The sequence below is a fragment of the Anopheles arabiensis genome, chromosome 3 (assembly GCF_016920715.1).
Source record: "Anopheles arabiensis isolate DONGOLA chromosome 3, AaraD3, whole genome shotgun sequence".
In the NCBI taxonomy this organism is placed as follows: domain Eukaryota; kingdom Metazoa; phylum Arthropoda; class Insecta; order Diptera; family Culicidae; genus Anopheles; species Anopheles arabiensis.
This window is the reverse complement of record NC_053518.1, coordinates 46800249-46823596: the sequence shown is the minus strand read 5'-3', so window position 1 is coordinate 46823596 and position 23348 is coordinate 46800249. Positions and strand designations below refer to the sequence as shown.

At 44.8% G+C, this 23348-nt stretch overlaps 2 protein-coding genes across 2 annotated transcripts in view; both read right to left on the bottom strand.

Moving 5' to 3' along the window:
- Positions 1-638: 638 nt before the first annotated feature.
- Positions 639-6157, bottom strand: LOC120903099 (beta-hexosaminidase subunit beta-like). The gene is made up of 7 exons (XM_040312319.1): positions 5836-6157; positions 5554-5633; positions 2344-2526; positions 2199-2274; positions 2000-2115; positions 1199-1933; positions 639-1119 (listed from the first exon to the last, which is right to left on the bottom strand). Exons 1-7 carry the CDS (start codon positions 5948-5950, stop codon positions 763-765), a joined length of 1662 nt encoding a protein of 553 aa, XP_040168253.1. The 5' UTR covers positions 5951-6157; the 3' UTR covers positions 639-762.
- Positions 6158-7140: 983 nt separating this feature from the next.
- LOC120904146 (protein disks lost) overlaps positions 7141-23348 on the bottom strand; it is a 79592-nt gene continuing 63384 nt past the window's right edge. Inside the window, exons 2-12 of the mRNA XM_040313939.1 lie at positions 21013-21092; positions 15992-17908; positions 15682-15838; positions 15298-15579; positions 13703-13834; positions 8781-9743; positions 8540-8666; positions 8092-8466; positions 7812-8009; positions 7562-7749; positions 7141-7479 (exon numbers count right to left, since the gene is read on the bottom strand). Coding sequence (XP_040169873.1) covers positions 7330-7479; positions 7562-7749; positions 7812-8009; positions 8092-8466; positions 8540-8666; positions 8781-9743; positions 13703-13834; positions 15298-15579; positions 15682-15838; positions 15992-17908; positions 21013-21092 — 4569 coding nt within the window. The 3' untranslated portion in view covers positions 7141-7329. The remainder of the gene's footprint in view (positions 7480-7561; positions 7750-7811; positions 8010-8091; positions 8467-8539; positions 8667-8780; positions 9744-13702; positions 13835-15297; positions 15580-15681; positions 15839-15991; positions 17909-21012; positions 21093-23348) is intronic.

Below are 23348 nucleotides of genomic sequence, written 5' to 3'. Positions count from 1 at the left end.
CTCCTTAAGTTGCATACCTTTTCAAGGTTCCTCCCCGTTTACAAAAACAAATTAGGGGACGGACTGCGCCAGGGGGACGGACTAGCCTGTCTCCTGTTCAACTTGGTGCTAGAGAGTTCCATCCAGAACGCGAGGGTGGATACTTCGGGAACTATCTTCTATTATTCAACCCAGATTCTGGCATACGCTGATGATATAGTTACCATTGGACTGTGACTCTCCTATGTAGCTAAAGCCTATCAAGGGATCGAGCACCAGTGGCTATCCAATTCATACTTACATAGGGGTGACGTACGGATAGGTGAACGCGCTTTCCATGTCGTCCTCAAGTCGTTTCAAGGCTCATCTATTTGGGGTAAAGGGTCTGCATCAGCAACTGCATGGAAGCTGAGTGGCACGCAAGGGTGCTGGCTGCCAAACGGTCTTTCTATAGCCTGAGAAAGCAATTAGTTTCAAGGAACTTGATAGACGAAACAGGGATTATATCGTTCCTTTATAGTACCAGTACTCACATACACCTTAGAGACATGGATACAGTCCAATAATCACGAAAACCATTTAACTGCGTTCGAGAGGAAGATGCTCAGAAGGATTTAACAACTTACATATTAAATTAATAGTTTAATTTATGTAGTAAATTTAATTTATTTTGTTAAATTTAACCAGTCAATCTGCATCTTTATTGTAATTCAGTTTCGGATAAAACTCACCGTAATCCCTTATCCTGTTTTGCATAGCATGTAATACCGTTGATAGGTTACATCAAATACAGAACCCTGGCCCATTGGGTGGCTGTGCAGGTATGCCGCGATGATTCATCCGGCACGTCTGCTCCTCCAGTCGACGGGCCGCTTCATCCGCATTGTTAACACTTGCCGGTGACCAAAGCTTTTCAGCCGTCGCAGAAACACGGGGAAAAATGCGGGGCAGTATGTTGTGCCCATTTACCACCTCGGACCACATGCAAGCTTCACCACCTAGTACCAGCGATTTCTGCTGGCCCGTTCCGATAAAATCATGTGGATCGCAGTTGTAGAACTTGCGCCAATCACCACCGGTGCTGAGATGATCCAGATACCAGCAGGAGGACAGCAGTGCAGGTAAACCATCGCGAGTGATCTGAAAGGAACCGAAAACAAATAAACTAAAATTCTCCACACCGAAATGACCCACGGGAGCATGCAGTATGTATCAGTACCTTGTTCAGCAGATCCTGCCGATTGCCCGTCCAAACGTGAACCACCGTACCTTTCGGTAGTCGAACACCGTTTACGTAAACCTCCTGCCACACTAGCGAGCTTCGGTTGAGCACATCGATCTGATCGACAATGCGCTGGATAAACTTTTCTTCCAGCATCTCGAACGAATACAACCGGTTCTGTTTCATGTACTCCAGTATGTTGGGATTGCTAGCCCAGCACTCGAACCCAACCTCGTCCCCACCAAGATGGACGTACTGATCAGGGAACACCTCGATCACCTCACGGAACAGATTCGACAGAAAGGTGTAGGTAGATTCCCGCGTTGGATCCATCGGGCCTAGCTTTCCACGATACTGATCCTGGCATTCGGTCAACAGTTCCGGATGCGAAACACCCCACGATCGTGTATGTCCGGGCGTATCGAACTCCGACATCACGCGGATGCCTCGCAGCCTTGCCTCCTCAATGATCATTTGAATGTCGCGCTGGGTGTACACCATCGATGGGTGGTACGCACCCTTCTCACTTAGCTCGGGGAACGCTTTACTTTCGTACGGGAAACTGTGATCGTCAACGATGTGCCAATGGAATACATTCAGCTTGTTGTAGGCCATTCCATCGAGGATTTTCACCAACGTGCAGGTGTCGATAAAGTGGCGCGAAGTGTCGACCAGTAAGCCACGGTGGGAAAAACGAGGACCATCATCGATTGTCGTGGAGTTTATGCGCAGCTAGAACAGATGGAGAGAGTGGAAAATGAAGGATGCAAATGATTTTCAACATCGTGTAAGCCATACCATGCTGCCATCGTCAGATAGCACGACCATTTGGGAGAACGATTCCAGTGCACGGAGCATCCCCCAGATGGAGAAGGAAGATAAACGCGCTTGAAAGTCATCAATGTTGATCGTATCTGTAAGTAATGCAGGATAAAATCTAGAGGTTATTCTTTTCAAATGGCTCCAAACGGTGCAAATAGCACATCATATCACTTACATTCCTCATCCATGGAAAGATGGGGCAGTTCCTCGCACGGTGCCTTCAAGTCCACCTGCACCTGCTCTAGATAGCCCTGTGAGAATAGCAAGAAACATGTTTAGAGAAGCTGGAGGCCAAACACATACATCTACATTACACTTACAGCCCAGTTTGTATCCGAGCGCCACGAACGGTTGGCGTGACTAGCGGAGCTCAGTTCATTGCGCGATTGGAAAGCATAGCCTCTGTTGTGCATCGCACGTCGGGTAGTGTTACCGATGGATAAAACCAATTTTTGATACCGATCAAGAGCTTTTTCCAACAAATCACAGCTGTAGTTCATAGACTGGTGGAATAAATTAGATGCAAACAGATACGGTAAATTCAGTGAAATCTCTCTAAAGGTCGGGGGACATTGTCCGTACTCGCTAGTATAATTTCAATTTTCGCTAGTGTAATTTCAAAGATGCGCTAGTGAAAATTTAAATTACACAAAACTACTAAGAATTGTGCCTCACAAATAAGGTTTATTTCGCCCTGTGAACAACTTACACTTTACAGTCAGTATTTCAAAAGGTATTCGTCTTGCTGAATATTTAGCAGAAAAAGGCGAATTATGGCCGCAATCGGCATGGGGCGGTAAAAGTAATGATGGGGTTTGATGAATACACACGTATTGCTAAAAAATAAGCATTAAAGTAGTGCAATAACAACTAAATTATTTAAAAACTCAAAAAGTCATTTGATTGACGCGCAAAAAGTATTCGTCTATCAGACTTTTGGCGTAATATGCGTAAGAAAATAAAGGTTATGGAATTAAAGAAATGTCTTGATCTTATTTTTTATTGCATTGATGACTATTATTGACTACTTGACCAACGCCATAACTCATTTGAACCTCAAAAAGGGCGTATTTTGAACCAGTCATCCTACAAGACTTGTTCCAATGAATCTCTGGTAGAAATATTGCATTTCCAGACCACGTGGCCAAGATCCATCGAAAAAATGGCAACTGATATCATATTGAGATTCTACTAAATCATTTTCATCAATTTGGTTTCAGCTGGTTTCGTGTTTTGAGCATATGACAATGGTCTGTATGCTCTCACGCTCGACTGATCTTGAAACATGTAGTACTTTTTAAGTACATTTTCGCAGAACTGGAACCCAAAGTACTTAAAAACAGCAAGAATATATTTCCCCATCTTGTCTGCTATTAATTTAATTCATTTTTCTAGCTCACCTTTCCTCAATGAAAGGGAGCTTATAATAACACCTGATTACACCTAATTACACCATGGTGCTACCGTTACACGAGATTTTGCTGCTGCATTTTAGTATACTGTTTTCGCTACACTAAACGGCGGCCGTGACCTTATTCAAAAAAACATTTTTTTAACAATTCAATCATTCAAGTCATAACATGACCAACTACAATGAAATGCAGTATGACCCATCAACCAAATCAACCCATCTCTTTTCCCGATCTTATTGGCCATCATAAAATTCACTGATTCCTGAGTAATATTGGATTTTTTGGTCATTAAACTACTTCTTTCGTTAGATCATCAAGGATTATTGTCAGACAAATGGCCAAACGCTGATCAAATCAAGCCAACAAGGTCTTCCATACATTTAGTAACCTTCAAAAATGGGTTGGATAGGTTATGCATAGGATAAAGATACGATTTTCGCCATCATGCTCCATTCATATAACTCCCCCGGCGTGCGGCTGCAGTTGCAAGTTTGCTGCTTATTTTGCGGAATTCCGGCAAGAACCCAGGACTAACGTGTAATATAACAGCGTTTCGTACTGTCCTAAACACTATTCGATAGACAAAACATCCATTTAAGCGCTCATTTTTGTCTATTTCAGTGTATTGGAAAGTGTGCAGTAATTTGATATAAAGTGTGCAATAATAGAAATTAATTTTTTTGTAAGTGTGCAACAATTGAATTTTTGAATAGAAACCATTATATTATGCTATTAATTATCATTTTTATCAGTAAAATAAAAAATACAGGCTGTTTTTGAAGCAATAATGTATGCTAGACGCAATTAACCAGAATATTGTGATTTTATCTATCTCAAACATATGAAAATTACCCTACTTGACAATAAATTAAATTTCAATGAACACTACTTAGCTGTGATAGACAAGGCCAGTAGAATGTTAGGTTTTATCACGCGAAATGTGTCAGATTTTAAGGACCCAGTGTACATGAAAACTATCTTTTCTGTTGTAGGGTGCCTTCTAGAGCTGTTTGGATCAATAGACTAGAGTCGATCCAGCTTAGGTTTACTAGATTAGCTCTCCCTAACCTACCATGGTTGGGCCTTAATAACTCGCCTAGTTAACAAGAGCGCTGCTCCCTATTGGGTTTACAACCACTGGCTTTTAGACGGCAAGTTTCCTTTTACATTTTTACATTTGTAGCTTAAATTCTTTTCCGATGAGATTGGCGCCCCTTATCTCCTAGAAAATATAAATGTTTATGCACCTGAAAGAGCCCTTCGAGCTCGTGACACAATACGTCTTGCCAACTCGAACAACGTTTATGTGAGCAATGCCCCACTAACAGTCATGGGCAAAATGTTTAATAAATTCAGCTCCTTTCACGATTATCACTTTAGCACTTCGACATTTAGAGACAATTTTTATTGCCAAATACCAATAAATTGTCCATCTTAAAGAAACAATTCATCATGAAGAGACTACATCTTAGAGAGATTTCACACTGTAGTTGGTATTAGTTTACTCTTAGGACGGTTCACATCATTTTCCTATCTCTTCCACTCTTGATAACAAAAACCACCCAAAACAAAGAATTTAGCCCATTAGAAAATCCCGCTGCAATTGTTTTCAATCAACAAGGTACAATGAAATGCATTTGCTACCTTTATCTCGTTGTCAAGCTTAGTCCGCCTCTAAAGTACCACTTGAAATCATCCCGTTGTTGAGAGATTATGCCGAAGCTGCCGGTATTTGTAAAGCACAATTAATTCTAGCCCACCACCACCACAGGGAATCAGCGCACGAGTACAGTCGGTACACAAGGATCTATTCGCTGTTGGGGTCAGCAGCATAAGCAACAAACCCTCTAGATTCCTCTCCCTCCCCCGTCACCTCCCTCTATCAGACCTCTTATTTAAGCATCGTAATCGGTACTTCACACGAAGGCGTTTGGAATCATTCTTATCACCTTTCAGACTCTAGGTGCAAGTACGACACAACTATTCGGTGATTTACCGAAGCATTCTCATACGAGATTAATGCTTATGAGTTATTCTTACGTTTCCTACCTCAAAATCTCTTTGCTTCACGTCACATTCACATTGTTAGTTGAAACAAATTATTATGACGTTCCTTACCTGAAATGCAAATGATCCCGTTTTAATGGTGTAGTATTGTAGTGACGTAGTTTGGTTCCGCGGTTTGGGCCATATTTCACCTGCAACGATAACGAAATTATTACACAGTCAAGGCAGAGGGTGCAGTACACAAACGAAAGGAGGGGTAAGCGATTCATCCATCACGAATCATTGCTACGCGCACAGTAGAACAGGTCATTGGCTCTTCCATCATCCGGAAGGGCATCCAGTAGGGCATCAAGACGAATAGCGAGAGAGAGAACTATAGACACACCAGCATACCTTTGGTAGCCTTCACGACTGGGCCGGGATCGACGATGTAGCCCCCTGTCCAAGGGATCGTAAGCAATGTGATGCACAGGGCAAGCGAAACACGAACCCAGCGTACAGCTTTCATTTTCACCGAGAACGCACCACGAACGCGACGACGACGAACTGGACACGCTGAACACCGTAAAACCACTGGCACAACTGAATGGCTGTGGAGATATTTGAAGCTGCGGACCAATTTTGCCGGATCGTATCGCGCATGGCCTCATCGCCGAGAGAACATGTTGTACCTTTTTCTTACAACACCATCGCCGATCCGATCGCTGTATGCTTTTGTGTACTACTGGTGGTCTCACACACGCTCACACGCTGATCGGATGAGAAACGGAAGCGGCATGTTGTTCTTACGGTGCTGTTCTTTAATCGTTCCCGTCTCTGCCGTTCATTTGATTGTGTAGTGACACGGCATTATCACATAACACCCGGCGAATGTGTGTGTTTGGTAGCTTCTCTTCGCGCCTCTGCCGGCGAGTATAGGACGTTGGCAATACATCGATTGAGACACTAGTATAACCGTTTGCATGAGGATTTTAAAATCAGTCATAATTGTTAGAAACTGAACCATTTTATGATATAAAAAGTTGCTAATTTACTACACGAATGTAGCTACCACATGCAACTGAACGAAACATCAGTAAGCATGAAGTGACAATTTCAAACAAGAGAAGACCTAAACCCGCCCATGTTACCTGGTCGTTTTATGACTGTGTTAAAATAACCGTTAATATGCATCTACTTTGTAACTATTTTTAGCTTTATTGACTCATCAATACAATCATAGCTTTCGAAAGGAATTTTTTAACAATGCGATTTTTTATCGCTATAAAGAATTTCAACAAGAACATTCTTTTTATGAAAAGTATACAATGTTAGGAAGTACTTTATTTAATATAATCGAAAACTGTAGCTTAAATCTGTAGCAGGAGGCTGAAAGAATTTCTCATTCAAATAAAACCTAAACATAGAATACACTGTGGTAATGTTTCTTGGCCACCCTGTGATTTTATGTACAAATACGGTGGCGCCATCTCTGGTTGGGTGTTGTTTGATACAATTCGTTCGTTGCGGTTTATGTACATGCTAGAATGTTTTCGTTAAGCACAGTAAGGATGATAGGTGAATAAATTATAAACGAATACAGAATTTAATATTCACAAAAAACGCTTTGCTAAATTAATTTTTAGAAAACATCTTACAAGCTTATATTTTTACACTAAAAACTTCGGATATTTGATGAATAATTTCTAACGCCGTGTGTTTAGCTTTAAAATAAAAAAGTATTACTTCGTCATTGTTTATCGGCATCTTTTCCGCTAAATTGAAATCTAAGTTAAATAAAACTATCACCAACATACAGCTGCGTATCAGCTGAGATAGCCTGAGCCAGACCGTTGTCGGGTGGATAAAGCCTAGTCGTGACTGAAGCGATGAGCATGATTTTGAATATCAAAGGTTTGTAATATCTCTTGCAATATCGGATAACATCTCCAAAAACATTTCCGATTGCGAGTCGTCGATGTTGTGACCGTGCCGTCCGGAAGGTCCGCTTTTCTGCAACACTCGCTTGATGACGGTTGAAACGCGGTCAAGGGTGGACTATACCATAAAGGAGCAGCAAATGAATGAAACTGTGTTGTGCAATTTCACTTAACCATAAAACAAAAGTACGATTAATTACCTGTGGCCAGTCTTCGTGAAATATTGTAACGAATTGATCATTTAGCAAATCTTTTGTTACGATACCTGCGTCCAGCAGGATGGTGATAAATTCGGCATAGTTGTCATAGTGTGGTTTGGGCACCGCGTTTACCTCAAGCATACGTATAAACCGTTTGCTTACCACATGGGAGAAGATGTAATTTGCATCTGCGGAAGAGAAATAACAATTAACAATTGAGTACAGTATGTCGCCGTATAATGAACCAAACCTCGTTGCATTCGCTTGCGGCGATACTGCTCAATTTGTGCCGGATACAGTAAGGACCGTTCGTGTGACGTAGGGGATGCAAGTAATTCGTACGATTCCGATGGTGGTGGCACACAGAATTGGGCCAACTTGTTATGCTTCCAAATCTTAACCGCACGGTGGAAAAGCTCTGGTAAGCTAAGATCACAGCGTGATTTTACTGTAAAAGAAGTTGTTGTAGCAAATGTTTTTTGTTACGCGCGTCCCTATTTCCAGCTGCTGTGTAATATTGCGATACGTACTTAAAAGTAAAATCAGTTGAAGAATCATCAACCCCAACACCCGGTCCATCATCGGTGTCGTGGTGAGCCCGGGCTGGTCAAGGAAAGCATTCGTTAGTTCGAGAAATTCATTCAGCTCGTTTGCGGTAATTTTGTCCGGGCTAGAAGCAGCATGGTGTACAATCATTTGAAGTTTTACGTAGAAACCGGATGGCATGATAGCGCAATTTTCCGAAACGCTGAATTCCATTGGATTGTTATTCGTTGGAACTGTTTTATTCAACTGTTGCTGCTGCTGCTGCTGCTGCTGTTGTTGCTGCTGCTGCTGCTGTTGCTGCTGATGATTTCTGTACGTTAAGCTTTGTGCTTCACTTGCCACATCCTTACAAAATAAACCTAAAGAAGATACAGCGTGAATAAAACTGCCTGCGTTACGCACTCTTACAAAATAAGTAGGAAAAAAACTTACCCGTGTTAGAAATGTATGACTGTCGCCATTCATTACATTTGTGAAGGCACCTTTCCAATGTAATATTTCTACACAGCTTGCGTACCGGGTCTACAGTTTCCGCCGGGAGCAATGCATCAAACGCTTTCTATGAAGTATAAATAAAAACAACCAATATCAAAACCACGCAATGAAGAAAAGAAACCGTAAGTACTGCTTTCGTGTGTGTGTGTGCGTGTAACTGAGCCGCGAAAGCACTTACCGTGATTCGTTTGTTTAGCATTTTTGGCACGTTGCTCTCCCAGGTATTGTTAATGCGGTCCAGTGCTTCGTCGCAGATGCTTTGGATGCGCCGCTTTGTGTCCTCCAATGTGTTCGCGTCCACACCGGCAAAAAGCTCGTTCACGCTCTTTTTCTCGGGCAGAATGTACAGCATTTGGAAGTCCTTTATCACAGCCGAAGTGGAACGGTCTATGATGAGCTCCACGGTGCGCCGCATCGATTGGCTTTGCGACTGCAGGAACCCTTCGACCAAGCGTTGCTGAACGTTACCATGTGACAATTTCGAAAGATTATGACCTCCGCTCGCAGCGGAAATATCCAACGATGTTTCTAGCGCAGCCGGAAGCTCACTCGCTGCACCAGGCTGGTGTGATGTTGGTGCTCCCGAGTAGCGTGTAGTGATGTGCCGATACCGGCCCGTTCTGGAAAGTGTTTTCTCCACCTTGGAAGGCATCACGGACACACGAAAATCGGCCAAAAAAGGACACGCAGCGCTAAGGATGTGCTCCAGTATGGCGTTAAAAACTAAGGGCTTTTCGACGCTACGTTTACTTTCCCTTGCTGTAAGCGACTGATTAGCAACAGCAACCAGTGCTTGAACGTGCGTGGACGGTTCCTTAGCAACGCTGCCGAACATATCCGATGAATAGTGGTAGTACTCCTCTGGTACGTTGGACTGATCGTACAACCAGTCCAAACAGGATCGCACGATAAACTTTGAGGTGGGTATGGCAAATAAGTCGTAGCTCGTCGCCATTCTGCACATAGCCGTCGCTTTGTAGATGTCGTGCAGCATCCGGAAAAGCTCTTCGTAGTAGCGCAAGCGGAGTGTCACCACGTCCAGCATGCTGAGATACTGAACGAGCCACGGGACGGTTATCAAGAGCTTGCGATCGGTCACTGCTCTTATCAGTGCCGGTTTCACGTCAAACGGAGGTAGTAACTGAAGTGGAGGAAGTAGAAAAAAGGATAAAGTTCTTTAGTTAGTTGGAGCGAATAGGTATTGAATAGAAGTAGACGAAAAAGAAATAATAATAATAGTCTTATGCAACTGTTCTAAGAAATTGTCAAGGAACTGTAAATAAGTAAGAATATATGGTATCAAGGTCTTTAGGTGACCGCCACTGTGCATACCTATGTGGTTTGAAGCATACGGGAAATTATCATATGCATTTATGTCACCCGTATGCAGGCACCGACAATTGCATTATATTTGTATTTAAAATATATTTAAATTATTTGTTTGATAAATTTCGTGCAGGAAAACAAGGAAACCTGAATTGAATGTCGCATTGTGAAATGACTTATGAAATAGTATGGAAAATTACTTCGAATTATTATACACCTTTTGTTTATTTGCATAGTTCGTTAGGTGTGAGAAAAGGCAACAATTGTATATTTAGTCCATACAAGAATCTACAACCTGGAGAAATGGGCACAAAGCCGAAAAAATGCCAAGAAAATCGGGAGTCCGTAGAATTCAATAACACGTACTATTAACTTCAATAACTCCCAATACAACGAATTTGAATCAGATCAACAATCAATACATCAGATTTCGCTTTTAGCTACAATTTCATGCTCTCTCGCGGTGTGCAGAATGTTTTGCAATTAATCGATATCGGTATTGATTATCCGATGTTTAAAAAAAGAAATCCCAGCTAAAAACACAGCCTAACAAGTAAACAGGAAGTTAAAAAGTATGAAAATTAGAATAACAATCGCACCAACAATAAAAGCACCTGAAGAAGAGAGTGAAGGAACTTTCTCGCCAATGAACCACCGCCGACGCTAGCTACCCCCGCGATGATCTCCTAGCAAGCGCATCCGGTGAGGTCCTTCCTACACAAAGAATGATAAGCCTTCGGGCAAAGGATGCCCCATACCATTACTTCCCTTTCCCTCTCCATCCCTCCCAGCACGATGGGATGGGTACCGTTGTACCCGGAAAAATTACCGTAATGGTATCTTCTTACGATAATGGTGCTCGTAAGACATGCAACAGCTTTCATACTCTCCACCCTCCCCTCATTCTTCCCCTCGTCCCCACTGGTTTCCTTCCGGCCGCTGACACACTGACGCCGATAAACAAACACAAACACCATGTCTTTCTCTCTCTCTCTCTATCTCACTCCCTATCGGTGGAGATGATGGAAGCGCCTAGAACGAACGAATTAGCAATGAAGGGGGGAAAGGGCGCTTTATACGCTATTCTATCCCATCCGGTCGATAGCGACCACTTTTTCCGTCCTTTTCTTATTTCCTCCTGCGTGGGTTGTTGGTGTATCCTGCTTGCCGCTTACTCTACCCCTGTTTCATTCCGTTTTTATCACTATCCGATAGGGGGGAGTATTCGTGCGTTCAATCAAACAACGCACGCAGAATATTCTACACCTCTCCGTCTCGTACGAGATGGGGGTTTTTATGGGTTCAATCGAACGAGGGGGTAGTGCTGCGGTGGTTAAGACAAATGATGTAAGGATTGCGGGCCGAACGCCCGTTTTCCGATTTCAATTTTCCAAAGGGATCAGATGCAAATACGCGCTGGAATCTTCTGGGAAAGGTAATAAGGAAGAAATAAGCACGGTCGAGGAGCACACCGTGCCATACCACACCAACTGCCAGAAAATCTACCACAAAGAGTTCGGAAACGCGTAAAACTGTGTGTTTGCCGAACCATTAAGGTGGGCTAAGGTGACTAAATTTCCAATTTGCTAGTGGCGATGAAAGAGCTTGCTGGCTGCCTTCCGTCTCAACCATCATTCTTTAAAATCCCCAGCCTGTATTTGACTGACGAAAGGAAAAGGCGAAGGAAAGAGCCGCTCTTTTGGGACATATTTTGCAGTACCGTACCACGCAGCAACAAAATGGCGCAACATTTGCAAACAATGAAAATAAGTCTTATTAAATCTATTCCAAGAAGGGTTCGTTTTTCAGTTCTTCGGTAGCGCAGTATACTGCTGAGATGGTTCGAGTGAAGCGTTGGTACGTAAAACTGGCAGGATGTAAGTTTATTTTAGATTTTTAAATGCTTTTCTTTTGATGTAAAACCACAAATATGATGAAAAAAAGACTAGTGGTGGATTACAAGTTCATCAAATGTTCTTATTCTTCTTCTTTTTTCTCGCGTAAACGGAAACACTCTTATTGGATGTTTCAATCAGTTCTTACTAAGAGGGACGATTCGCAGTTCAAGATTGAATTCGCCCGGATGTAGTACGAGTCGGGGCGTTAATCCAATAGAATATTGGTCCGTCCCCAGCATCTTTGTAATTAATAAAAGGAGTTCTGATAATTTTGAGATACTTTCTTGACTCTTTTGAACAAAAGGTGGTAATTTTTGATCATTGCTGATAAATCTTTATTGGATTTTGTGGGATGGGAAGTTGATTCTACGACAACCGTATTGGAAAGGCTTATTTGGAATCCAATAGTGAATTTCCAAAGTGATACCTTGTTTCCAATTGGAAAAAGCAACAATCGAAGGCTTTGTGTTTAAACCACATGCGGTGAAATAAAAACCGGCAAAACGAAAACCATCTCCGAAGGACTCTCCACACAAAGAGAGAGAGAGAGAGAGCGAGACCAGCGCCAGAGCAGGGAGCGGCCATTCTGCAACCGGCATTACCAATACAAGCGTAAAAGCGCAGAGTATGATAATAAAACAACACGCAACACGAGAGGCTGCAACAGAGTTCAAGCCTACCGGAAAGGGCAGCGCGAAAAGGGCGCGCTCAAAACAAACGAAAGAAGGGCAATTCGAAAGGAACTGGGAAGGAGTTAGGCTTCCATTTTTTTAAGGGGCCCAAACCTTCGCGCTGTTCTGTGCTGTTCAGTGCCACGCGATTATGCGCAACAAGCAGCGAGGGAAGTAGCGTCCCGGCAAGTGCTGTGGCATTGTTGAGTGTCTGCCACGGCGCTTCAACCCATTCCACCGAGAGTGGGTGTTTTTTCTCTCACTCTCTCTCTCTCTCGCAGCCAGCCGCCGGGGAAAATCTATACCCCCGGAAAAAGGTAGCAGAACAATCGAGAGAGATATTGGATACGAGAGTGTGCGTCGATACTGCGGTGTGGGGGAATTACTTTCTCACGCCTTAATTTCTCGTCTAGTGCTAACAGTATCCAAGGCAGGACACGCCGCCACGGACACACACACACACATATTCGCATGTACGGAATGTTCGGATGGCATTTTCTGCGCATGGTAGCTCGGAACGCAATTTCTTTGTTTTCCCGTATGCCCGGATCGTGCAAGGCCGCAATCACTATCACCACGCGATGAATCGCTCACTCTCTCTGTCTCTCTCTCTCTTTCGCTCGCACTGTCTGGTGGCATTATCGCAATGAGTTTCGCTTCGCCTCTGCAACAAAGGGAGGAAATTGTGAAAATTCCATTACCAGACAGTGCCAGACAAAAGATACCTCATCACCCTATGGCAGCCAGGCAGTCCAGCAGTGAATCCTGCGGTGCAAACTAAGCACAGCTCCACCAGCCACGCAACCCAGCCAACGATGTCGCACTGTGGTGGTGCTGAGTGGCACGATCGGTGCCGGTGCCGTGTCCCTGGGCTAGTGTGTGTGTGTGTGTGTGTATGTGTGGTTGGAGCTTGAGTTCGCACGATGGGCCGAGCAGCATGGGTTTTATCGCACCAATCCATGAATGGAGCAGCAAGCAGTTAAGCAGCACGAATCAAAGACCTATTGCCGCTGGCTGCCCATTCCCACGGAAGGACAGCAAACGCAGCGCAGCCGGCCACCTGTGGTTGTGGGCATGCGGCGGCACACAAATAAACCACGAGCACACACACACACGCCCAGACACACACACACGCGCGCGGGCCCGGCTTCCCATGGCGATGCTGGGCCGTATACATAATTTAACACCAACAAAACTCTGCTCACCATATTACGCAGCTCGATTTGACGATTTTCCACCAGCGTGTTGCGGCATCCTTCATACTGGTATGGGCGGGCGACGATGAAACCGATAAATTTGGCCAGCACACGCATCGTGGCGATTGTTTCCGGGCGGACCTGATGAGAGTATGAGAGTAGGAAAAAAATGGAATCAGACGCAAGAATAAAATACATGTTACAGGCGCAATTAGCGATACACGTTCGCGTGGTTTCTGCACGTCTAGTAATGGAAATCAAGCCCTAAACCAATGCCCTGCTAAAGGTGCCGGTGAGGTCGCAGGCAAATAACTCAGTTATAAAGTAATTAAAAGTTTAGCTACTACATTATGGAGGCGCATGGTCTTTTATTCACAGAGAGATTGAGAGTAACCGGTTAAGGGATGCACAGCATTCAGCCACTGTGGGCTGTGGAGGGTGGGGGATCATTTGCAGGTCGATGAACGATTTAAAATACAATAAAAGAACAAAAGCACAGCGGATCCGTTTAAGGGACAAAAAGCATGCGTCATCAAAATTGTTCTTTTTTATTTGCAAACGCTTTTCAACATTGAGGCATCGTCAGTTATCATTTTGCATCATTTGCACACCCTTCCCCCAAGGCTCATACAATCAGAGTTCACTGAACTTGTGCCAACGGTGCCATTTTCCCAAGAGGCCACCGGGGGGAGGGGGGAAAATGTGAAGCTGTAATCGGAGACAGCCAAATGGAACTCGACCGGTGGGGTTGTTGGTGTCGTTCGCAGAGCTGGTGTCTATGCGGGTAAAATCGAGGATGAGGGTGGTGCCCGTTCTATTTCCGCCCTTTCAATGCAAGAGAGAGAAAGAGAAGTTTACAAAGTACGCGCTAACTACCGATGTGTCTCGGCCGAAAGGTGAATCGAGTTGAGTGCGAGAACCAACAGGCGGATGATTATCGATCCGTTTTTGATGCGACGATAAACACACATACACATATACAATCTACAAACACATACACGTACGTACGCATATGAAATACGGATACGAGGGGCTGGTTTCCATGATTTGATAATATTGCTCCACTCGTTGTCAGCGAATACGGCGAATACGGATTGGTGCGCCATTGAGCAGTTGAAAGCAAATAGGATTGGCACAATATTTATAGCATGAATGTACGAATCAAGCAATAAATGAAACGCATACACCCAATCCAGATACGCTTTGCTTTCGTGTTAACGCATACTCATACTTACTAGTAAATTTTGTACCATTTTTTTTATTATGTGGAATTTGAACAAAAAACAAAGTGTTACTATTTGCGTACTCGGTTGAAATTCTTTTAAATTGTTTGCACACCAAGAGTGCTCATCACTTCGACAGCAATCGACACGCCAACAGTGCACACAGACACACACCCACACAGGTTTATCTGCGCGATGATAACGAAGTTTTATCAATATTTACCAACAAACCTCCCTCCGATTCGCTGCAGCTCTGTTGAATACTTGTATCCCTGTGTTCCGTAGGATTCAAATGGTTTGATTTCCCCACACGTACGTAAAAAGGGAATGCGGAATGAGTGCGGGTTTTCCAGAACCGAAGAACCGGTTTTTCATACGTACCACGTATTCCGAGCGGTTCGAATTTTCTGCATCGGATATGTTGAAAACATCGTACGTTGAGCTGTCCATCTGGAGCAGCTCGTGGATGAGGACCGCTTTTAGCTGCTCGATGAATATCTGATGGTTTTCGCTAGCCACAATAAAATCGCGGAAAAACATCTGACTGCCGGGGAAGAGATATTGGGTGGAGAAAATGCTCGGCGCAACCAGTCGCTGCCGTAGTTTGGATAGCTTCGTCAGGTCTATGTTGGGTAGCGCCATTTGCAGTTCGCTGGCGGAGTTCTGAAACGCAAACAGAGACAAGAGACAGAGAAGGTTAAGCATCAAAAGACACCCGAAACCGTTTACTGTGCTGCGTAGGGAGGACACTGCTCAATCACTCACATCAAAGTTAAACGATATGATCAGCTGTGCACTAAACAGTTTAGCCAAGTGGGACATATTGATTGGGTGGTGTAAAATGTCCAACATGGCTCGCACTTTTGTGCCAAGCTTCGTCTCGAACTCCCACGCTGGGTTGAGGTGTTCGGTTTCCCATGTTCTGAAAAATGATAAAAAAAAACAGAATAAGCAGGATAAAACCCACACGGATTAATATGCATCGGGTATGGGCGGTGGCTTAATCCGATATTAAGATTATGGTGTATAGCTGGTGTTAAGGAATTATTGTGTATGGGAAACTCGGGACAATTACCTCAGTGTAGCGTAGAACAGATCCCGCTGCTTGTTGAACGCATTAAATTCCTTTGACGAAGGAAAGTGATCCTTCGTATCGTTTTCCTGCTGGTAGAACACGTTCGTGATGCTGCTATTCGGCACGAGATCGCCACCGCCCGTACCCTGCTGGCTGCTGAAGGCGTTCTCAAGTTTCATCTTCTGCCCCAGCATGTCCCGCAGGAAACCATTCAACGTCGGATGCAGCACCCCCAGCTGTTCGTTCTCAACCACCACCCGCAGTGAGGTGCTGTCGAGCAGTGCGAGCTGCGTCCGCTGGCTGTGGAGCACTTCCGCCGCAAAGTAGACACAGTTGTGCGGGCTGCGCAGGACGTTGCTAAGTTCCGCCCGGCCGGTTCCATTGTCTGTCCCGGCGGATGTGGTTGCTTCGAGGAGCTTTTGTGCGTCCTGGGCGATGTACCGTTCGGTGCTAACCAGGTTGATCAGATAGGCTAGCTCGTTCAGCATGTTCGGCACAAGGTTGAGATCCATCAGCAGCGCATAGATGGCTACCAGCCGATCGATGGTCGATTTTTGAGTAACTTTGTCAAATTCTATGATTAGTATCGTGCTGGGTGCACTCGTACCACCTTCCGTGACGCTCTCTAGTTGGGTAAGCTCGTCCGGCATAGTTGAAGCGAGTTCAGGTGCGGGAGTTGCATTATCTACGTGATTAAAAGATGTCTGCAATGATTGCTTTGCACGGACGGTGCGTTGATTTTGTGCCGCCTCGGCCTGGAAATCGTTTCGTATCTCCTCCCTTCGGTGGCGCAACATTCCCCGAGGATCGTGACTAGCGTCCTCTTGGCTTTCGATTGATATGAGATTGTTTTCCGCGAGAAATGATGATGAGTTGAAGTCATGGCGCCCCGATACCGACCGGCTGACGGTGGTTGGAGCGATGCGTCTCCGCTGCGTTCCTGACCTCTTCCCACTGCCACCAGCGTCCGGCAGTTCGCCGAGGGATGCTTTGGAATTGTTTGGAGTCATGCTAAGCTGCGGAAAGTCATTATCCTGAAACAACGGGCCTTTCTGTACGGTGGGCGAATTTAGCCCACCGGGATCATTGCTGGTCGTGCTAGCATTGCCCGCAAATGGCAATCGCCGGTTTCTATGAGGCCGAGTGCTCGTATGAGCTGTGATAAAGTCACCGAAACAAGGTAAGCTTGCCTTGCTTCGTCGACTCGTCCCATCGCTTAATCCACTCGCCTCCTGGCGGTGCGAACCATAGCTGAACATGCTGCTGTTGGCCGATGGATTCGAGACCTCCAGACTTCCGTTCCGTAGCGATGATCCATGGTGTGACGTTGTCTTTCCACGGCTGCCAGCAATCGGGGTGCTGCTAAAGGACAGGAGCATATTACCCCCACCGGCGCTGCGCGAAGCATTATTGCTGCTCCGGGGAGGCGTCGAGAAGACGGGCTCGTTCGCGTTTCTGCAGCGTGATAGGGTTTGATTTTCGTTGTTGCCGGGCGTAGCAGGATGACCACCGTTGGCCGCATTCTGTTGCGGTGGCAAGTGTTTCGGAGTGGAACACCCAATCGCTCCTTTCAGTTCGATGTCTTCGGTAGCCAAATTATCGAATGTCCGAGCACTGCCGGCTGCCGATTTTGCACCCGTCTCGCCGATCTCCAGTGGACCACCGCCGGGAGAGTCGAAAAGCTGGCGCGCTATCAAATGTACCGGTGTTCCGGTGGTGTCAAGTTCGCTGGCCCGATTGGTGGGGCGACCTTCAGCAGTCGGCGTTGCGGTCCCCGGGGGGATACCGGACGTTGGGTAACAAGAGCCGTCGCTGATTGACAGTTTCCGCAGCTGGGCGGTCGGATTAGTCTCGAATGCGGTACCGGTTGATACCTTTCTCGGCGTGTCAGATCTTGGTCGAGCGGTTCTCGATGAACTGGAATGAGAGTGTGGAACACGCACAGACACAAAATGAATGGGTCAAGAAACGCAATATGGAAGCGTGAAACAATAATCGTATAGTTTGATTGATAAAGTGACGAAAATAAACGGTGATTTAAAGTTGAGGTCGGTCCACAGTATTCAAATTAATACATTGAAATGTAGGTGATAACATCGGATATCGTAAATGTTTATGATTGTCAATTATACATTTAATCTAAACAGGAGATATATTTAAACATATAAAACATACTAAACTAACTACGTCTTGTAAGTTTTTATACACCAGCCAAGCCACGTTGTAACTCCAACCAAAAAAGAATAAAAATAGACTAAATAGACTTATTCTTAAGCACTATTATAGGTAAGCGCGGATAAGAAGGAACCCTCGTGTTACTGTTAGTATAAATATATTCACGCATACTAATGCTTCTCTCTACATTTAATTATATATTTTTAATACGATTGTTCTGTTTTTTTTTCGTTTATGTGATTAAGAAATGAAACAATTGTCGGACTGAAGAAAATACGCTCAAAACTACTAACATGTATAGCTCAAAACAAAAACAAAAACTGTCTAATGTATTGATTGTTTTAGACAAAGTATAGCTGTTTATTTCTCAACATTCTTAAATATGTAACTAAAATTATCTAGTTGAACAAACGAACCGAGGGTTTAAGGTTACAGTTGAACGTCCCAGTAAATGCTAGCAAATTCTCATCTACAGCGTCCTCTGTAGCCACAATTGATAAAATTGCTTGGCATACCGGATACGTCTAGTAAGTCTACATAAAGTGCTAACAAAAAGTTCAAATTAAAGGGCAATATTATTTTAGAAATATTCATATGCACTGTTACCAGGAACCTTGAAACAACAGCACATGGCAAGGATGAGCTTCAGCATTTGAATACCATTCGTAGCGCATCATAAAGTATGTTGATCAGTGCGTTCGTTCTCACCGCAACACGAACCCGCAACAAAAACGTACGCAACAAAGAATAAAATTTAAAACAGCGACAAGCAAACATAACGAACTCATTAAGATTAGGTCAAAGATAATGACATCAAGCAACGCGCGCAGAGAAGCCCATTGTGCAATTAAACTCACTAGACGCTGGCGGTTAGGCGCACTGGCCGCGTAAAGACTTCCGCAACCGATGATCAACGCGCAAACCAACCAACACATCATCGCCGCTGAGAGTATGTTGCCGACACACAGGTGGAAAAGTTATTGCTGTTTTGCTACGCGTGTGTGTGAGAGTGTTTTTTATTTCAGTTTCGTTTGCTACTATAGCCTCACTTGTTTCAACATGTTTTGTAAAAAACGCTGCTGCTGCTGCTGCTGTTGTTCTTCTTACTCTTTGGTTCGGTTAATCATGCAGCTTAAAATAGAAATGGTTCGCGCACCAGTGCGCTCAAGAAAGTTCAAGGTCGAGCAAAAAGCTCTTCAGCATACATGACAGGGTGGCCGGGCCCCCTCCCGTCCATTCGCCATGCTCCCGTGATGGCCGCTCGCCACTCTTTGTCAACTTCCGCAACCGCCCGTGCTTGGACCGACGTTCGGAGCACGCATTCTCTCATCGGTGCTGCCTTCATTATCTTCTCTTTCGTTGGTCGAAGCTTTTTTTTATTCACACCGGCGACTCATCGTTGGCGGTTTGGCCAACAAACGCGCACAGCATGCAGAAGTCGATGAACGGTGGACGTAAAGAACGATGGCCCGCATTATAACTGAGATGATTTTTTCTGTTCTTCGTTTCATCCACAATCATCCTGTCGATCGATCGTGATGGGATAGTGTGCTTTTGCTCTACTTGTGCCAGGGTGGGAGAAGCTTTCTCGCTCTTAGTAGAAGAACGATCGATTTGGCAAATGAAATCGAATGTTACAAGCCCGCTTGAGGAGTTTTAGCTGCTTTAAGATTAGATATATTTTTCAATCTAGAATCGTAATAAGTGGTTTTAATGAACGTTAATATACTTTCTTATTAGTTAAATTTAAATTTATTTTTTAAATAGACTAACAACAACAATGTTTGCGCAGGCCATTACCAATTAAACCAACAACCCCAAAACAACGAAAATCTAGACAAAACATTGAAAGCTTCAAGAGCATCACCGAGCACTGCGCCCAGATGAACCAAGCGTGAAACCCCGCTCTAACGTGTATGTATGGATGCAGAACAAAAGACTTCGCTGCGCGAACCGCAACCGCGACGAAACGTTAGGAGCAGTTAAAAAGTCAACGTTCTGCTGGCCGCTTAGCCCAGGCAACAACAACAACAACAACAGCAAAATTAACGCGGGTTAACGAATGGTACTAAGCAGCATCAGAGTTCGGTGGAATATGTAACGGGCAAAGACCTAACCTCAACCGAAGGGAGAATGACCTCTTCCCACTGTATGGCTGATGCTGCCCCCATGGTCAGGGTCACTGCAAAAGGCTGGCGAATGGCAACGAACGAACGAACGAACGAGTTTAGCGCTCGGATACTATCGTCGGCCTCTCAAGCCCCACGACACGCCACGCCACGCCATGGCGATGGTAGGCAATGCTGTAAGCATCGGAGCGACTAATGCTATTGCATTGTAATGGCTGTGCTTATGTGTGTGGTTGTGTGTAGTTTCCACCTGCGACAAAGGAGAGCGTGAATTTTGTGAAGCTATTTTGTCGCTCCCCTCCCGCCACGGCTGCATGCGCCACATGGAGCTTCGCGGTTCATTGTGAATTCTATCCTGTGATCAGTCAAGTTCAAGTGCGAACTACTTCAGCACAAGGAGAAGGCGGTAGCTAAAACAGAAATAAAAGAACGTAAACCAAACAGAGGCCAAAGAACTTTCCATTTTATACGTGCTTAATGCTACCCTTCTCCTCCCTCCCAACGGCATTGATGCATTCGGGCATGTTGGGGCGCTGAGGGCACTCATGAATGAAAATGACTAATTTACATATTACGTTTTCCTGTGTGTCTGTTTTAGCACATTCCAATGCGGGTTTTTTGCTGTTATTTGATACGTAGCTATTTGAATAAGTTCTATTATTCTAAATCTACAATAAAACATATTTAGAAAAAAAAACCGCCTGACGGTTTACTCACTCTTCCGTTTGCGCACGGATGAAACTGGTGAAGTAGCTGGCAAATGCCTCCAGAGAGCGTTGCTGATGAGCTTCATGTTTCTGTACATTCCCCCGGAAAGGATCCACAAACCATCCAAACCATCACCACCGATCACGATCAGGCGAATAGAATCCGAAACGAAAGAAAGAAGAATAAGAAATAGAAACATTAGATACTATGTAAATGACTGCCTGCAAAGAGTATTAAACACCGCTTGTTAAAAGATCATAAGTATGTAGCGCAAAAAAAAAACACGAACGTTCCCACCAGCACTTTGCGGCAAAATCTGCTGCCTCACCCTTGTCGAGCGCCCAGGCGAGAGCACAGGCGAGTTTATTGGCGTGTGCGTATGCCTCATTTCGATCACGATTACCTTCGGTCCAGCATCGAATTCGCGCGAAAGGTGCGTTCATTGACATACGGCTGAAGATCAAGATCAACCATCAAAAGAGCCATCACCCCACTGGCCCCCATCGTCATCGCGGCGATGACGGAAACTGGACCCGGTTTGGTTGGTCCGCGTGCCGATCATGGCGAGAATTGGCTGACCGGACGAATGGTGCCGCCACTTGCCGCTCGCGATCGAACTCGCGCGGGGAGAGGACTTAGCAATAATTTAGCTTTGTATTACTTTTCCGCCATTTGGTCAAGCAGGGGTATGTGTGTTTTTGCTTTGCCGCGTGTGTGTATGGTTTTCTACTTTAATTTCATGGACTTCCCTTTCCTAGAAGCGACCCGCCGCCGGTCGTGCCTTGATGCGATGGAATGCGCGCGCACACACCATTGACCGAAAGCCGGTAACTAACCGGACGACCTCCCTTTCTCAGGATATTGGTGGCGGTGAGAGATTCGCAAAAATTGCTTGTCGCGGAACACGATCCTCGATGACACACGCAGCGCGCGCAGACGAGACGCGAACAGCGACCTTCGGTTCGCCAAAGGTTGGACGGTAGTTGGCGAATTGCGCGAAACTAAATGTTCCGAATTTGTCCTTGTGTTGATTAGATTTGGTGCATTCATGGACAAATAATGAGACTCCGTTTTGGACTCCGTAAGCGATTGTCAGGCGTTCGCCTAATGACCTTTAAAAACTGATTGAAATATCAATGACCCATTGATTTCATTGAGTGCGTCTCTGTTTTAAAGCGCAGTCGGTTTCCCGAGTTACCCGACACGTGTATTTGCACGTTTGAAAGTAATTGAAGTAATCGATTTTAAAACTTTTACAATACACAATAATAGAATCATTTCTAAAACGTATTATATGCATATTTCAACCTGTTAACACACATACCATTTAGTTATTTATCATTTATTGGCAATTCTCACTAGCTCAGCTCACTCAATATCCAAATCCTTTCCGGTTAAAAAATACACCAGCATGACCAGCATGAAACCGAAAGCAAACACTCATATCCAACACCTCGTGTGATGAGACTGCGATCATGATAACGCCACGGCAAGTGGCTAGCAACGGGCGTCATGAATAGTAATAAACGAGGTACGGCCGCATACTAAACATCTGCGTTCGATAGAGTTTACCACCTTTCCGTGCCGTCCTGCCTAGCCATCATAATTGTGGCTTCTAACGTCAAGCCTCCACAACCGACACACCGACACACCGGCCCCCATTCTCTGTATGACCCATCCCCCCAGAATTGGATGATACAACGCGCGAAACGAACGAACCTTGAACTGACATTAACCTCCAAAATTCGTTCTAGAGGAAGTCGATTGTCGGTGAAATAGTGGTGGCGGTATCCCCGGGGCGGCTAAATATGGTTTCCTGTCGGACAGGTATCCTGTTGTCTTGCTGAAGGTATTTTAATGGTCCGCGATTGTTAAGCGCTGCAGAAAGCAAGGCAGGCTCGATCTTCACCACGAACACTACACATGCCGAACGGTATGGCCGAGAGAGGATATGTGAATAGCATCCGTATATACATGATAATGTTCTCCCTGTCTCACAGATCATGCTTTCACTCCTCTACCGATTTTAAGGACACTAGGCACATCTTCATATTCTCATTAATCAATTTCAACGATCCTCGACGGTGTTCCAATGCGATCGCACGATTCCTATTGGATGGCATCTGCCTATGATCGAATTTTTAAACGGCTTGGTTCGATGCCCCCTCCTCATTCGTCTCGCGAAACGGAAATCCGTGACTCACCTTACCCTCTTGGTCGTCCACTTTTTTTCATGCCGTCCATAACACTCTGCTCATGCTCCCTTCCCTTGCTCGTGCTTTCTACCGGTACGTGCTTTGAGCGTTTTGTTCAGACTCAGACAACTTCCGCTCGGACATATATAT

What these genes read in the sequence shown, in the direction of transcription:
- LOC120903099 (XM_040312319.1), bottom strand. Translation starts at nt 5,950, where the DNA reads ATGAAAGCTGTACGCTGGGTTCGTGTTTCGCTTGCCCTGTGCATCACA. An exon ending in TCTTTCCATGGATGAGGAAT is followed by an intron (nt 2,116 to 2,198) that starts GTAAGTGATATG and finishes CATTACTTACAG; the next exon opens with ATACGATCAACATTGATGAC. An exon ending in GGCAGGATCTGCTGAACAAG is followed by an intron (nt 1,120 to 1,198) that starts GTACTGATACAT and finishes GGTTCCTTTCAG; the next exon opens with ATCACTCGCGATGGTTTACC.